Source organism: Serinus canaria, chromosome 15 (genome assembly GCF_022539315.1).
Source record: "Serinus canaria isolate serCan28SL12 chromosome 15, serCan2020, whole genome shotgun sequence".
Lineage (NCBI taxonomy): Eukaryota > Metazoa > Chordata > Aves > Passeriformes > Fringillidae > Serinus > Serinus canaria.
Window position 1 is genome coordinate 13,326,131 of NC_066329.1, and position 16,551 is coordinate 13,342,681.

The window sequence follows — 16,551 nt, forward strand, 5'->3', positions numbered from 1 at the left end:
GACAGGAGCTCATTTTGGTGCATTAAAAAGGCCCCAATACTGGGCACTAAAGATGTCCTTAACCTAAACAGACAGGGACCCTTATCAAGGTAAAACAGGACCTGCTTAACAGAAAACCAGGAAATTCAAACTGGAAGGCAGCAGCTTTTAATTCCCAAGGTGACAGTCAACAAAAACAAGCTTTGCCCTTTTAAAGGTGATCAAACACTAGACTCAGTACAAAGGTGAAATGATGGATAAAGGTCTAATTGCATGTTTACATTATAAATGGAGAGACTAGAGGGCCTTCCAGGCTGTAAAACCAGTACATTTGGTTAGTGGCTTTAAGACCTGAACTCTGGACAACAGTGTCACCTCCCAGTGTGTCCAGGGCAGGGAAACAAAGGCAGGAGCCAGCAAAGCCACACCCAGCTCCATGCACACCCTGCCAGGAGGCTGCCAGGGCATCCTGGTGGTTCCAAAAGCAATGGCCAAGTTCACCTCTCTCGGGATTGCTTTCTTCTCCCACTCTTTTGCTGCTCCTGCCCTCCCCTCCCAGAGAAATAAATAAAAGAAGTCTTTGTCATGGTAACTGTGGAATTCCTCACACCTGCAGCCTCCCAAGGGGAATTGCCTCTGAACAAAATGCCCACCAGATACTCCAAGGAAAGTCTCAAGGGAAATAAATACTGAATTATTTGGATGCTTTAACTCAAGTCTCAGTAGCCAGAGTGCCGAAAATTACATCCAACCAACTCACCTGCCCAAAGCCTATAAAAGCATGAGAAAAAAACAGCTGTGTGTAAACTTCTTCATATGTGAAAAGGGATTGTCTTCTAAAAAATGGAAGTGTGGCCTGCTTGGAATATGGCTGATTTAATAGAACGCCCTGCATATCATCTTCTGGGGCCACCAGCTGTGGAGAGTGAATATTGTGATATTATCCAGCCCTGAAACAATGTAAGAGGAATTTAATTTTAGAAGGCAGATATGGATTGTTCTGTGTATACAGGAAGCACGAAAACATTATTTGGGAATGATAAAAAACTCACTTTCAAGATAGCACTCTTTGTGCAGTCCTGGGGAAGGGAGAATGCAGCTCAATGCTGAGATCAATGAAAATCTTAACAACAGTCCAATCAATGGGAATCTCTTTGGAAAGGACACCTGGACGTGCTTGATGTTCATTTGTCTCAGGGAAAGGCTGGGCTGGTTTGGCTGGTTCTCCACAAACCCCTGAAATTCCTGATGCTCTAATCCAGTCTTAGCCTTCTGGGGTGGCAGCCTTCAGGGTGTGCATGCTGCACACAGGACTGCCACCCTATCTCCTAGTGTTTATGGGGTTTCTTTGCTCTTTCAACAAAATTCAGGCTGGGTTCTGACATACAAAAATGTGAAAGAACCTGATAACTGCAAAACTGTTTCAAGGTAGTTTTAAAGCAGTCTTAAGTTCTGCATCGTGGACATGGGTTTGGAGTGAATGATGAACTTCCAGATATTCACAACTGATCTGAAAGTGACTTTGAATTTCAAGACAAAGAAGTTCTACCATCAGAAGATAACACAGAGAAATTGAATATATACAGGGGAACAGAAATTCTGAATTCATCGATTTCATCTATTTCTGTTGTAATAGTAACATCAGCATCCCTGAACTCCAGACAAGATTCTACCCACTACCAAATGCTGGGAGCATTTTGGTTCTTAAATTTAAAACCAGATGCTTCTAAAAATCCAGCCTTCATCTAAAGAGGGAAGAAATGTGTTGCTAAAGAGATGTATTAATGCAATGTTATCTTAAAAGCAGGAAAATAATCAGCCAAGATAAGGACATTCCTACATCACATATTCACTAAGTATTACATGCTCCCATGTTTTATTTTAACTACGTGGAAACAAAAGCTATTTTAATTAAAAAGAAGGCAGCTACACGAGCTAGAGCTGGAAAGTGAAATGCCTTAAGCAGTTCTTTAGAGGACTTCACAATGTCTGACAATTCCAATCTATTAGCTACCCCTCTCTCCACAGAGATCATGATTAGCCAGCAAACTTGCCCTTTCAATTCACTCAAAGCTTCAATCTATTCCATCTGCGCTCTCTGAACCTTTCATTTCCAATAGGTTCAGGGTAATTCCGAGCAGCCAGGGAGGCTGACAAGCTCTGCCTTTCTTTCACCTCCTCAGGGCTACATGCTGACATCTTCAAATGAATTTAGAAATAAATACAATATCACTGCTTTCACACAACATCATCATTCCTTTGAATTCCATTAAGGAAGCACACAGGTGTAATTAGGAGCTGGGCCATGACTCAAACAGCCACTTGTCCTCATGCTGGTCTCACCATTCCACTGTAATGGAACAAAACCCTCCTGTGAGCTCGCAGCTGGACCCAAAGGCTGAGTGCCTTAAGAATCCAGATGGACAGAAAAGGTAACTGTGATGCACAGCAGTGAGCATTGAAAGGGTCCTTGCACCTTGCTACACACTCTGAGCAGCAGTGGTACCTGTGGCAGAGCTACAGCTCCCACACGGAATTTGTCTGCTGGGAGTGATTCTGGGGGTGGGAGAGAGACAGGAAGCCCACAGGAGACCTGAGGAGCACTAGGACTTAACCAGTTCAGCTCAGGAGGAAGGAAACAACCAAGTGATGAAGAAGTGGGAAGTGTCTGGGTGACAGGCAGGTGTGAGGGGTCCCATCCAACAGCAGTCTGTAATGCTGAAGACAGCAGAGAGCCAAGTGTCTGTTCTGTAGCTGCAATGGGATGTTAGCTTGCTGAGGCCTATCAGCTGCAAATGGCAATCAGAAATATACCAAGTGATCCCTGTCAAGCTTCCTTCCTTCTGGCCTGGTTTCTATGCTTGAACAACAGCTAAGGTTGAACATCACCTGGCTCTATAATCATGCTCTCTGCAAGGGAATGAGAAGGAAAAGGCCTGGGAACAGATTACTGGATGTACAGCTTGATGCTACAAACAGAAAGCTTTAATTGCAGCCTATGAAGGCACTCAGCCCTTTTCCATCTGAGATCTGGTGAGCATGTGGCCTCGGGTGAGATTATTCACAGTCCCATCCCTGTTGGAAAGCTTTTCTTTTTGCTCCGTTAGTTTTCCATCAGATCAAGGAGCTCAACCACCTCAGTAGGCAACTGCAGTATTACTGGAGCTGGTGACTGCAAAGAAAAATTAAAACCTCTATAAATGAGGAAAAAATATTAGTTTTGAGCTGTCTCTGTGAGCTCTCTGCATGGCTCATTACTCAACTGCAGAAATGCCAATGCCACACAGGAAAGAGACTGCAGCAGCCCCAGCTGAGGCTGACTCTGCTGTGAGCAGTTCTGCCATCCATGCTCCTTTTCAGATCAGATTCAGCCCAGTAAAGAATTTTTATTTTTTTTTCTGTTTACAGCTTACAGTCTAGGTTTAAGTGAACAAAATCCAACACACAAAACACAGGAAAGCACCACTGGTCAACTACTGCACCTGCACTATCCCTGTAAAGTGGGGGATTTTAATATCCAGGAAAAGATCTGTCAGAACATTTTCTACAGCCAAATTACAAAAATTCTGAACATTGTTTCCGTGAAGTTAGACCTTGACTCCTGAAGGCTTATTGTTCCCAGCTGTGTTTTCACAGCATTTAGCAGAGTTTTCCCAGCAATGCTGTGTGGTTTCATCATCCCCTCCTCTGGGGCTGAGTGGCATCTCCAGGAGCACACAATGCAGAGTTTCCCTGGCCCAGCTGATGCCTACTCGTGCAGGGCAGAAGGCAAGTTCTACTGCAAGAGCTGAGAAGGAAACAAAACCCTTCCCAGGAGCACCCTCAGCCAGCAGGTCAAGGGAAGAACTCAGAGGATGTGGAAAGTGTGAGAGCTTCCATTATGCAAAGGCCAGAATGTGCAGAGAAACTTTTTACTACTGGAAAAAAGAGTTGGGAATGATGAAGCTTGCATGCATGTGAGAATATTTTACTGCAAAGACAAAAGAGTTATTTTCAACCACTGCATGCAAAGGAGTAACTGAGCATCAGTTGTTCTGGTTTTCCTTTCAGGGGCGTGAAATAAAGTACAAACCATTTCACATGAGATTATTGAGAAAATAAGCAAAACTATCTTAGCTGCTGCAACTTGCATTCAGCATAAGCAAAATAAACATTTATTTATTCCGTGACAATTTATGGTAGTTTAATATTTGTCTTAGTCTGAAACTGAAGTGTAAAGAAGGGATTCTATCTTCTTAATTTAAATTGCTTTAATGAACGTGAGGGCAACTCTGCAGTTTGGTAGAATACAAGTTGCATTGGATAAGGTCAAGTATTTGTGTAACTGAAGCCATCAGACCTCCTGGGATGGCTCTGGTGAGGGGCTGTGCACACCCTGTGTGCCTGGAGCAGCTCACAGAGCACAGCTATTCTGATTTTCTCTATCATGCAACTTTCACAATCCCATCTTCACTATCACTGCTTACTCTGCAGAGTACCACCACAACACAGAGTTCAATCTTTATTTCTTCTTCTTGTCTTCCAACTTCCATAAATTTCTTCTTGCTTGCCCTCAATCTTAATTTTCCGGGCTCCCAGCCTAGAGTTTCAATTATTTTCTGATAACTCATATAGGTCAGTACTAAAGTTCAATGTCATCTCTAAATCTAAGATTATATATGGTCTGTTTTCCTCTGTGATTCCTTCTGTTCATCCCATTGCTGAAAACAAGATTTGGTATTGCAAGAAGAACAGTGGCAGCACTGACCTATAAATAAGGGGGCAAGAGAAAGTGCAGGAATTATGGAGGGGTTCACTTGCTGAGTGTCTGAGAGAAACACTGATTCAGAAATTGGAGAAGAAAACAACGAGGTACTGAAGTGACATTTGCTAAGGCCCGGTCAGATTTAGACTGGAGAAATACAATGATCAGCTCTTCCTAAGACAGATGTCAGAGAAGGACAAAAGATAACTGAGACTGCCACAACAATTCCACAGAGGAGATTTTGATAGGGCCTGTTTGTAGGAAGAAGATAGAACAAGGGAGAGAATGTGTAGTTCTTGTGACAAATTGATCAAAGTGGCAGCAAACATCTGCAACGAGTCAAAGAGAGGCCCAAAAGGGAATGCTGCAGAGTCAGCACAGATGTGAGGATTAGAGGGCTGCTCTTCTCAGGCGGAAAACAAACCAGAATGTACTCGTTATGAAGAAAAGGATGGCTTTAGCACTTCACAGGATGAACTGAGACACTGGAAAAGCCCTCTTGCACCAAATAGCATCCTGTAGGACTCTTTTGTCATTTGGGGGGGACTTTTCTTCATCCCTTGATCTTCACTGTCCCCAACAACCTTCCAGACAAGTTGTAGGCCATAAGTACCTACGGGCTGGGAGAGTTAACTACCTGAGAAATTATCATCTGACCCACTGCAACTGCTGAAATCCTACAAGGTCTGGGAATGCTCCCCTCTGCACCTAAGTCTGAATGCACTGCTCCTCACTCGGGCTGCCAAAGCCCAGGGCTGGCAGCACTGCAGATATGCTGCCAAAGTCATCCTCCTCTTCTGGAGCTGCTGAAAGGAGAACAGTTGCAGAGAATCTCTTCATGAACCATCATTTATTATTATTGATGCCATTTGATTATTTGATGAGAACCAATAGTGCACATGCAGACATTCTAAGCCCCAAACTATAAATACAGGAACAAAGGTCTGCTATATTTAGTGTTCTCCACTTACAAGCATTTCTCTTTCTTCAGGGTCTGATCCAAACCAAACTCGTAATTCTGACAGGAATAGATGAAAGGATGAAAGGAGCACATGACTGCATAGAAATAGAACAAAACCAAACAAATACATGTTTCACCAGTGATTATTGTACCATTACTCTGATCTACTGCTGCTCAGATAAAGAGGCTAAATAAAAAGGCAAGCAAAGACCCAGTTGATGCTGATACTTGTTTTGTAAACTGCTGCAGCTGAAACAGCAGGGAGCATCTTCAGCAATATCCAAAGTTATGACAGGACAAACAGGGAAAAAAGGTAACAGCAGCAGCAAACACCTGTGGAAGATCACAGAACTTAAGTATTTACCATAGTTAGGTTTACACAAATGAATCATTAAGAACAATAAAGGAGCACTGAGATACCACTCAAAACATCAGCCTGGTGGACAGCACTGACAAAGAAGGAAATGCCATCTTCTTTGTCAAGGGAATTCACAGTGATATTTTGTCTTTTTTATAACATGAAATTGGTTCCAAGTCAGACTCCACGGAATTTAGAATAAAAGAACCTAAAGGCTAACAAACAAGATGGTGTTTGATCCTCTGTGTGCTCATAGGAGTTAGCTCAGAAGTCAGAAGAATCCATTTCTTTTGACTCTTTCAACTTCCATGTCCCATCAATAACTCAGGGACCAGACAAGAGTCTCTTTCACCATCTCATTACCACCACTGCCCACTATGTTCACAACCTGCCAAACTGAAGGAGCCTGAAATAAACCCCAGACTTGAAGGGGCAAAGAAGGAACGAAATATTCTAAGATCTGTACCATCTGCCAAAAAAACTACTTTTTCATAAGTGGTTTGTTGCATTGTTAATACAGACATTGAAAATATTTTCTTGAATAGTTTATTGACATGAACTTCAACAGAAATTACTAGAAAACCATCTTTATGACATCTTATAAAAAGCTTTTTACATTCCCTTTACCATGCTGCTGTTTGAAAAGGCTTAGATAGCATTTTCATTGTAACATCAGGGGATGGCATCTACTCAGTCCCTCAGAATATTTTAATCACACACATGCTCTCATCATATCTTTATTTTTTTCCTTACTCCACTCTTCTTTTCTATTCTTACAGACCTCTGAGCAGCTCATGCTATCCAGCAATCAGAATGTCACATTCCAATTTTTAACACAGATGCTAGAAATTAATTATTTTCATGTGGTAAAATGTACAGCAGATGCTGTATAGCTGCAAGTAAACCAGATTCTGCTCTGAACACCTTGTATTCTGAGCAGACAAGACAGTTTAAAAAAAGGGAAAGCAGGGAACTGGAGTGATTTTTCAAAGGTTACAGAAAGCCAATGGATACCTTCACTCCTAAATCACCATCATGAACCACTACATTCCCCTGCTCTCATAAAGAAGAGAACTCTAACAAGGTAAAACAATTGCATTTTTGTAAAAGGATAATAATGCCTGACTTAAAAAAATGGGATGGGAAATAATGCTTTATGAGGTCGTTTACAATAATAAACCAGTACTATTAGAAGGCCACTCCAAGCTATCGGTCATTTTCCCACTTTAGAGCCTATCAAACAGAGATATTTCTGCTCCACAAAATATCAAACAGTATGAAATCCCCAATTTTGCTGGAGATGCCAATGTTCGTGTGTGGCTTGTCTGAAGAGATTTTGTTTATTTTTAAAAACACTGAGCATGCTGCCAGGGCTGTAGTACAGCCTGGCTCAGTGGAAACCCATTAAAACCACTTTGCTGGGCAGATGGTGTCAGAGAGTCAGGAGCACAGAACAGAATCCCACTGTGCCCAAGTGTTCAGTATGCAAGAAATCATCTCCTATCAGACAGTGCTGCAGGGGACACAGGCAGCCACAGAGCAGAGGAGCACAGCAAAGTCAGGGTAGGCTCACAACCCAGAAATATGGAAAAGGATATGGAACAAGGGAGCAGGAACTGGGGAACCCCACGTGAGCAAGGGCAGATCTACACAGAGCACAGATCAAGCTTCCAAAACAACACCCTGCTCTTATTCACTGCAGGGGCAACCACTCTGTCATTAGGAGGGGTAGCACAACTCGAAAAAGACTCTGGAAATGAAGTATGCCCACTACATTTCAGACCCCCATCTCTCACACCCTGATTCACAGGGTTGCTGGGCAGCTGGCACTTCTGCAGAATTCTGGGAGTGGGTACAAAGAAACTCATCCGTGACATCTGGAAATGGCCTTGCCATGACAGTCTGAGAACATGTCAGAACTTGCTAAGTCACATACCAGACATGCACTAACACAGCAGAACATTGCACAGCCCCTTTTGCATATGTTCCTTCCAGAGAAGGAAGGACAAGTGTGTTCAGTGTTTTCAGGTGAGTGGCTAATTCTGTAGGTGAGCACAGCACCTATCAAAGCCCCAAACTCTGGGTTAAACAGATGCCAAACAGAACACACACAAGGAAAATGAGTGTAAGAGTATTCCCTGTACTCTGCACCACGTGTGGCAATGAACTTCCAGTGTGTGGGCACTCTTTCCTCTGCTGGGCACAATCAGCTGCTGGGTTCTGCCCCAAGGCCTGTATTGAGAACCACATAAAGAGATCCTTCTTCATCTTCAGAGCTACAGACTTGTGACCCTGAGCAAACTAGATCCTATTCTTATTTCTGAGAACAAGGGAAGAATGACAGGAGTGTAATTGCAGGTACACAGTGTATTTACAGGTTTATCACACTGCAAAGTTTTGCAGAGCTGAATAGCTCTTTCAACAGTAGCTCAAAACACAATCTACAGAAACAACATCAAGCGGGAAAAGCTGACAATATACCCCACTGCTAGCAGCAAAGTAGGAAGTTAAATGTAGGAATCTGACACACACAGACAAGAAACATAACTACCCCATGTGTACCAGCAAATCAAAATTAACCAAGCAAAGCTGATTACATTAGGACAGAGATGCAGCGCTAAAGGATAAATACAGATATTTCGAATACAAGCAGATGTAAATCACCATTATTTTCATGAAGACAAGTAGAATGAGTCACCATGGCTCAGCAGAAAATGGAGGATACAATTATGTGCTAATCCAGAATCTTTGGTATGTGAGCACTTTGAAGACTAAATGGGATATATTGTGGATTAGGTCAATATTCAGAGACACCACTGACTAGTTACCTCTGCCAGCTTTGGGTTCCTCCTCTTGCACAATGAATTTACATGCTGTATACCGAAGACATAAAACTACACTTTTAAAAATATAAAAAAAAAAGCAAGTGATGTTGAGGGCCCACAGAATTCAAGGTGTTGAGACCATTCAGCATTAGATGAGACTACACTCTGACTTGGAGGATTTTTTTAGCATGCAGGACATGCAGAGTCATCTGTGTGATTATCTGGACATCTGCCTTGCTCCTCAGCAAGAGATCTGCAGACTGTCTGCTCAACAGTCTGCCTCTCTTGAAAGCAAACACTTCAAAGGACAAGATGTGGAGCATCCTGGTGCAGCTGGAGAGGAGCTCCTGTTGCTCCTTAGTCCATCTCAAAGCTGTGTCCCCCAAGAGTAAAGAGTGTGTCGACATCTTTCCACACCTCTGCTTGTGGCCCTTGTTATTCTTACCCCTGCTGCTTTTTTATCCATACCCAGCTAACTGATTTCTTCTGTTGTTTTTCTAAGAGCTACATTATTCAATATCCTTCCCACAGTTTAGAATCTACATGGTCATTTTCAGATGTGGGTCTGTTTTGCTTGCGAACCATTACCATAGTAAATTTCAGAGACACTTCTACCAAAACATCCTTGTAGCAAAGTCTTTATTTGCAAATAAACCCCCAAATGACAAAACAAACCAATTCAAAGTAACTTTAAAAACAGAGCCAGATGGGCCTGAGAGAAGGTGAAGTGACTACAGGAGGAGGAAAGAAGCCTTCTGTTTTGTAAATCTGGGAAAATACGGCAACATTGATGACTCTCCTACCAACCTTTTATACACTGCTTGTACGAGAAACCAAAGTGCATTTTGCTGAGCCACTTCCAGGGAGACAATTGTCTGCAGCACAGAAAACTCCCTCAAGGATTCTTGCTTGATTAAAAAACCCCAGCAGTGAGGGTGTGAGATCACACAAGCATGCTCTGCGTGCAGAGCAGAAGCTCTGAGGCAGTTAATTGACCCCAGAGTGCAGATGCCATAAGTGACTGGCAGGGTTCTCCTGCTCTGCCCACTGAGCCACTGCTCAGTGGTGATTTAAACAGCCTCTGCTGCGCTGGATCACAAACACTCACACCAGCAGTGTCTGTGTCTGGAGCACAGAGGCGACACCGAACTGCCCACAGCAACACTGCCAACTACCACAGTCAGTCTCACTACACTGGCATTTCTCTTTCAAGGAAAAAAGCCATCTAACCTCCCGAAAGAAATCCAGAGCATCTCACACTGCCCGGTTTTGGTATTGTCACAAAGGTCTTTGTTTACGACCAGACACAAACTGGGATGCAGTCTGAAAGCAGCCTTGTTACTTCCATTTCCTCCCCTCGGTTTTTTCTCCCTTGCACGCAGAAGGTTTCTGGCACTGGTTTCACAACACTGCTCAGATGTTCTATGAATCACCACCGGTGTGTGGGCTACAGGCTGAAAAATACCACTCCAGAAAACTCTGAATTGAAGCCTGCTGAAGGCACTGAAATGCCCTCACTGACTGCAGTGGGCCCAACAGCAGGGTGTAAGTCCTTCCATGGCAGAGCTGGGAGTTACACCCTCCTCTGGGTCCAGTTTGAGGCACAGGACTAAAGCAGGAAATGGAAGTTTGCACTGGTACCACACAGGCTGTGCTTTGGAAGATGAAGAGTTTCAATCTCTTGGCTCTGTGGGGCCATCAGACCAACACCTTACAACAGAATTAAGTCTATTCAATAAAAGAAGAAATCAGGGACATGAAGAGGCTAATCCTCATTCTGCAGTTAACTGTGCCCACATTTAAACCCTGGGGCCAAGTAGCCTAAGATCCTCAAATATGTACTTTAAACTGCTCATGATAATTAGTGTTATCTACATGTCTCGGAACTACTTAAAATCCACTTCATTTGGAGCTGCCATTAATAATGCAGCAGGCAATACTACAAAGACTGGTGAAAATCAAGTAATTTAATGTACCACTTTATAAACCAAACTTGTGATGAACCTCAGCTGCCTCTTCAGCTTCTCTGCAATCAATCTGTCTGCAGTCATGTTTATGTATCCTAGGACCCGTGATAGACTGCCACTAGACTTGGCATCCCAACCACCTCAGGAGCTTGATTTGATGTGAATGCAGCATGAAAAATCAGATTATCTTTTGATTCTCTCCTTTATTAAATAAAACTGATCTTTATTGAATAAAGCTGCTTTTATTAATATCTAAAACATTGGTTGGTGTCACAGAGCCTGCCTGTCCTAAGGAACTAATAAAAGAAAAGACAGAAGTAAAAAACGAGAACATTACAGGGAAATATTAGAAACCAAATCACATTAAGCCAGTATTGCAGCTGACAAATAAAACACAGGTCTAGCTGTGGAATTTTTTGTTTAGTCTGTATTTATTATTTTTACTGAATGAAAAGGAATCACAATGGGGTTTTTCCCACAAATACTCTGTGGCAAGAAACACAGCAAGAGTGAAAAGGTAGAAGTGGTGTTCCCCTTCCCTTTTAGAGTCTCAAACAACCTCAAGTTCAATGCAGCTGGGACAAAGCACAAAAACTCTAGGTTTAAGGTAACTCCTTGAACTTAAAGCTGGGACGATTTAATTTGTTTTGGGGGTTTTATAGAAAAACTTTTGGGGTTTTTGCCCATAGGCAGAGCTCACAGGAAAAGCTCCTACTGACCACACGTGTACTTTATGCTCATGTGAAAGCAGCAAGCACCACATTTTCCATCCAGACCAACTGCACAGCTGGAGCCACAGATGCCAGGAATGGGTCTGTCCACAAGAAACACCAGCACTGTTACTTTGAGAAGAAGAATGTGTCCCTCATCATCACAATCACAATCAGTCTCCATGAACTGTAATTCAACCCTGAACTCTTGTCTAGCCACCACCAAGAAGGAGTGGAAAAAAATACATCTCATAAATGAAACATCTTTTATTTTAACCCCATATACAGAATTATAACCCATTACTAATATACTACCACTTTTCTAGAGGAATGAACCAAAACTAGACATTTGGGGGTTTGGTTTCCTTGTTTTCCCATACTCACTTAGCTGTAACAGGAGATTTGCATCACTGCACATGTGCTCTGCACATCTCTAGCCATGGGGAACGCCCTGAGGGGATACAAGGAAATCCTGCCTAATACACTTGCCAAGCCTCCATTTCAATAAAATTGAGAGAAAAAGAAAATCAAACCAGCAGCTCTATGGCCTGAAATATCATTAGAGAGCAACTTGCAGGAAGATTCCTGCCCAGGATGACACAGAATGCTCAGCAGGAGACAAGCAGAACAAGTCACTAAAATATTCACTTGGTTTTTACTGTTAACTTGAAATTTGAAATCAATGAAATCTGGTTTTATATGGAGACATTCATCATGAAAAAAGCTCCTCAATCTTTAGTTTCATAATATACACCCCAAGAGTGTTTGGCACCTTATGGGAGATGCTGTTTTTATTCTAGACTGAAGCCAGGCGTGGAACCTGGAGCTCAAATAAAGTATTGAAGTTCCAATTGTACTCCAGTGGAGCTGATGAATTTCCATTTAAACAGGAGAACAAAAGAGCCACATTATTGTGCCTGTTGTATATAGTTTGTTTTCATTAACATCAGCTGGACCTGGTTATTTTTTGACTGAAGACTTCCCAAGAACTTCTTCCCACCTTTGATAGCAAACAGCAAAACACTGAACTGACTGAGGGCCAGCATTGGCCTCCTAGGACTGACTCAGGAAAACTCTGCTGAGGACAAAGCTGTGAACTGCAGTTACAGAGCACAATCCCCTCTGCCCTCACACATCCATCGACTGTGACACTGAGGGTGCATTAACACACGTGGATTATATCATCACTGACAAGCTGGTCTGGTAGGATCTTTAGCTCATTATTGAAAACAACATTTCATTTCTCAGGCTGGAGCTCTGCATTTTACAAGATAAAAGCTAAGCAAAATCACAATAGAATTCTCAAGTCTTCAACATTATTACCTGAAAGATTTGGAAACTGTGCAGTACAAGGTGTGTTGCCATGGTTCTGAGTAATAAGCAGCAGCCCTATACACAATAGACAGCTGATTGCTGTTGCATGTTAAAAGCTTTTGTAGCTCTTTAGGAAAACTTTGTCATCGTGTCATAAATGAGAGAGTTTTTCTATTAGCAACAGAAAAGCATCAAAGAAACATGCCCTGTAGTAGTAATCATGCCTGATGTATTTTTTGTCTGTTCATCTTACTGCATGGAGGGGGGTGGGAATCAACCTTTTACACTGTGCAGTTCATACTATAAATCTCTGGAACACTCTGCTCTTTCCAGTGTATTAAGGCATAGCAGTGCAGATGGAGTCTGTCACCAGAGAAAATAACCAATTGCATTAAGGACAGATATCTGTATCACTGAACAGCAGAGTCCTGGCACTCCCACAGCAGTGCTGTCTTGGATACCCGATGTGCTTCTGCTGGGATCTCCTGATCTCAGGTTTCATGGGATCACGGAATTCTTCAGGCTGGAAAGACCCCAAGACCATCAAATGCCACTGCTAAGCCAGCACTGCCCTGTTCACCCCTGACCCCATCCCCAGGCACCACATCTACAGTCCCTTAAATCCCTCCAGGGATGGGCACTCCACCACTTCCCTGGGCAGCTGTGCCAGGCCTTGACAACCCCTTTGGTGAAGCAATTTCTCTTATACATCTTTCAAAAGAAATGTAAGTAATATTTCAGATTGAAATCACATATGAACGCTCTAATTGCTGAGTTGGCAGTAAAAGAAATGCTGTATTCTGTAAAACTGAAATGCCATTTATTCCAGTCCTGGAATAAACTGCAACCTCAGTCCAACACTATATGAATCAGTGTTAGGGCAGCAAACTCAAACACAGCAAAAGCCAGGGAATGAAGTTCATACTCTTATTGCACTGTGAGCCCATCCAAAGTACCGATGGTATTGCTTATAACAAAATACATCATTTACAACCTTGCCGGGCAATCACAAGCTACTGGTGTGCAATGTGAATGAAGCAATCTCTTGAAAAGACCCTGAATTCTAATCCCTGCTGCTAATGCATTTCCAATTGCAACTTTAGAACAGGACTGACGTAGGCACATTTAGGAACATTTGAGAAGACTTATAATTTTGTTCCTTTCTTTCTTTACCTGTTCTAAGGAAAAAAGGAGGAGAATGGAATTTGATACAGGAAAGCACCACAGAAACACACAGCTATGTGTTCTGCCATCTGTCAATAAATTCAGCTGTGGATACAAAGTAATTAGTAAAAAGAACTCACTTAATGAAAAAGAAAAGTGCTGATCTCTGGAAGTGTAAAAAGGGCATTAAGAATAAGTAATATATTTTTAATAGGGATATTTATAAGCAGGACTCTTTACCAGTATGTTTGCAGAATCACAGATTTAATGCATATGCTCTGATTCCCCTCTGAAGACTAAACCACATGAAAACTTTGTGTTCCTGCCAAAATATAACTGCTGATGCACAGTATCTGCTCTGTAGAAATGTATACTTCTAATTTATATTTCGCAGGAATGCTCAGAACCATCTAAATTAAGTATTGCCAAAGTGCATTCACCTTTTGGCTGAAGCCATCGATGGATTTTAAGTTCCGAGGAAGCTTTGAATGCACACAAAGATATGTGCACTGCCTGCGTGCTGGTTTTCTGATTAGGGCTGTAAACAAGCTCGAGGGCTCCAAGAAAGAATCACTGAGTTGTGTGAAGTCATGCCATCAGGACATTCCAACTCTATTCAGCATGCAGGATATCAGACACCTGCTACAGCATCTCATCAAAGCTTCAAAATGTTTCACTAAGTACCTCTTTTTTTGGTCCAGTACAACACTGCCAGTAGTCTGAGATACAGGATTTTTAATCTGAAAAATGGCACAGAAGATAACGGTGGGGCAACCAACTCCAACAGCTTGTACCTCTGGGGATTTCAGACTTCCACATCACAAAACCTTCGTAATCCAAAGCAGAGCTACCAGCTAAGCTCAGCAGCAGCATCTTCTACCCCACCAAAAGTACAGTAAGGAGGTAACAGCTGCCTCGGGAAACTGCCAGACTGTTTTGTCATGGTCAACCAAGGAAAGATCCTTCCACTCAGGCTTTCCCATCGCATCCTCTGTGGTTTTGACTAGCACATGGCTTCCCCCAAGTCTTTCTGTCTTGAATCGTATCAGCACTCAAGGCACTACAGAGAGACGGGAGAAGGGCTGGCTGTGCAAAATAAGAACCAAGATGCAGTGAAGCAGAAGAGATTAAGACTTACCTTTGGAAAAAACTGCTGCCAGGCTCAAGAGAAGAGGCGACAACAGATGCCCCATATTGCTAATCCCGGAAGCACACATCCTACGGTTTGTGGAGCACTTGGGGATCAGTTTCACACACTTGGTAATCAAAATGAAAACCGTTCAGCTGGAGAGGCTACATTTTCAGAAAAGGTCATCTGGAAAGTGCAAAAGGGATTTCCTTCGCAGAGAAGACTTCTTTAGCGTTAACCCTCCTCCCCCTTCCTCCCTCCTTTCTTCACAACAGATGATGCTGTGAAAAAACACCCCTCTCCCCGCAATAAATAGAAAGGAGTCAGTCTGGATTCAGACGTCGGCGCGGAGCCGCAGCTGCCCGAGGCGGGCGAGCAGCGCCGTGCCCGGCAGCCCCGAGTCCGTGCCGGGCGCTGGGCAGGGCCGGGCTCGGGGCAGCGCTGCCTCCCGCCCGCCGCGGGATGCGCTTCACACGGCCAGCGCCCGCATCTCGGGAGCGGCGCGGCGGCTCCCCGGGCGGCACCAAAGTTTTCCTTTAGGCGATGTTGATCCGCCCTGGAATCATCCACACACGCAGGGCTTGGTGGTGCGCGCTCTTTTTTCCTTTCGCTCTTTTTCAAGTTCTCAATTTCCTCATTGACCTGTCTGACTTTCTGCGCGAGAGGGAGATCACCGGGAGAAGGTGACGGCGCTCAGGGCTGCCGGGGCCGGCGGCGGCGGCCGGCGCGCACCTCCCGCCCCCGCGGCCCGGCCCGCCCGCCCGCGCCGGCCCCGCCGCATCCCGCGGGCTGCTCGGGGTACCGGGCTGAGCCGCCACCGCCGCCGCCGAGAACAACAACACGGCACCGCCAAACAAATAAATAAATAACGGGGAGCCAAGCCCCGCCTCACCCCCGGCGGCCCGGCAGCCCCAATCCCCGGGCAGCGGGGCGCGGAGCGGGGCGGAGCGGGGCGGGCCGGGGATGCGCGCACCGGCCCCGCTGCCCGGCCCCTGCGCGGCTCCTGCCCAGCTCCTGCCCGCTCCTCCCGGCAGCGGCGCCGATCCCCGGGCTGGAACCCGGCTCATCCTCGGCGGGCAGGGCCGGGCACAGGGCCGGGCACAGGGCCGGGCACAGGGCCGGGCACAGGCGGCTCCCGGAGCACGGGCAGGCAGAGCATCCCGAGCCGCTCCGGCAGCATCCCCGAGCGGCCCGCCCGGACAGACACGCACCCAGACACTTGCAGCATCCCTGCGGCTGCCAGGAGGGACGCGCTGGCATGAGCGTGCTGCTGCACGTGGCCAGGCTTTGGCTCCTTCCCTCGTCCCAATTTGTCGTGTTTTCAGCTCTCCCCAAGCCACTGCAACAATCGTGAGCCAAATCAAGTGCGGTGCAGGCGGAATAGGGAAATAATGTGAGGG

At 44.5% G+C, this 16,551-nt stretch overlaps 1 protein-coding gene across 2 annotated transcripts in view; it reads right to left on the bottom strand.

Annotated features, from left to right (window-relative positions):
- Positions 1-15,392, bottom strand: part of LOC103818337 (transmembrane protein 132D) — a 187,496-nt gene extending 172,104 nt beyond the window's left edge. For both annotated transcript variants that reach the window (XR_003945358.2, XM_009092640.4), the window contains exon 1: positions 15,161-15,392. Coding sequence is in view for 1 of the 2 variants with exons in the window: in XM_009092640.4 (XP_009090888.2) it covers positions 15,161-15,239 (79 nt within the window). In the remaining variant the exon portion in view is untranslated. The remainder of the gene's footprint in view (positions 1-15,160) is intronic.
- Between the last annotated feature and the right edge of the window lie 1,159 nt (positions 15,393-16,551).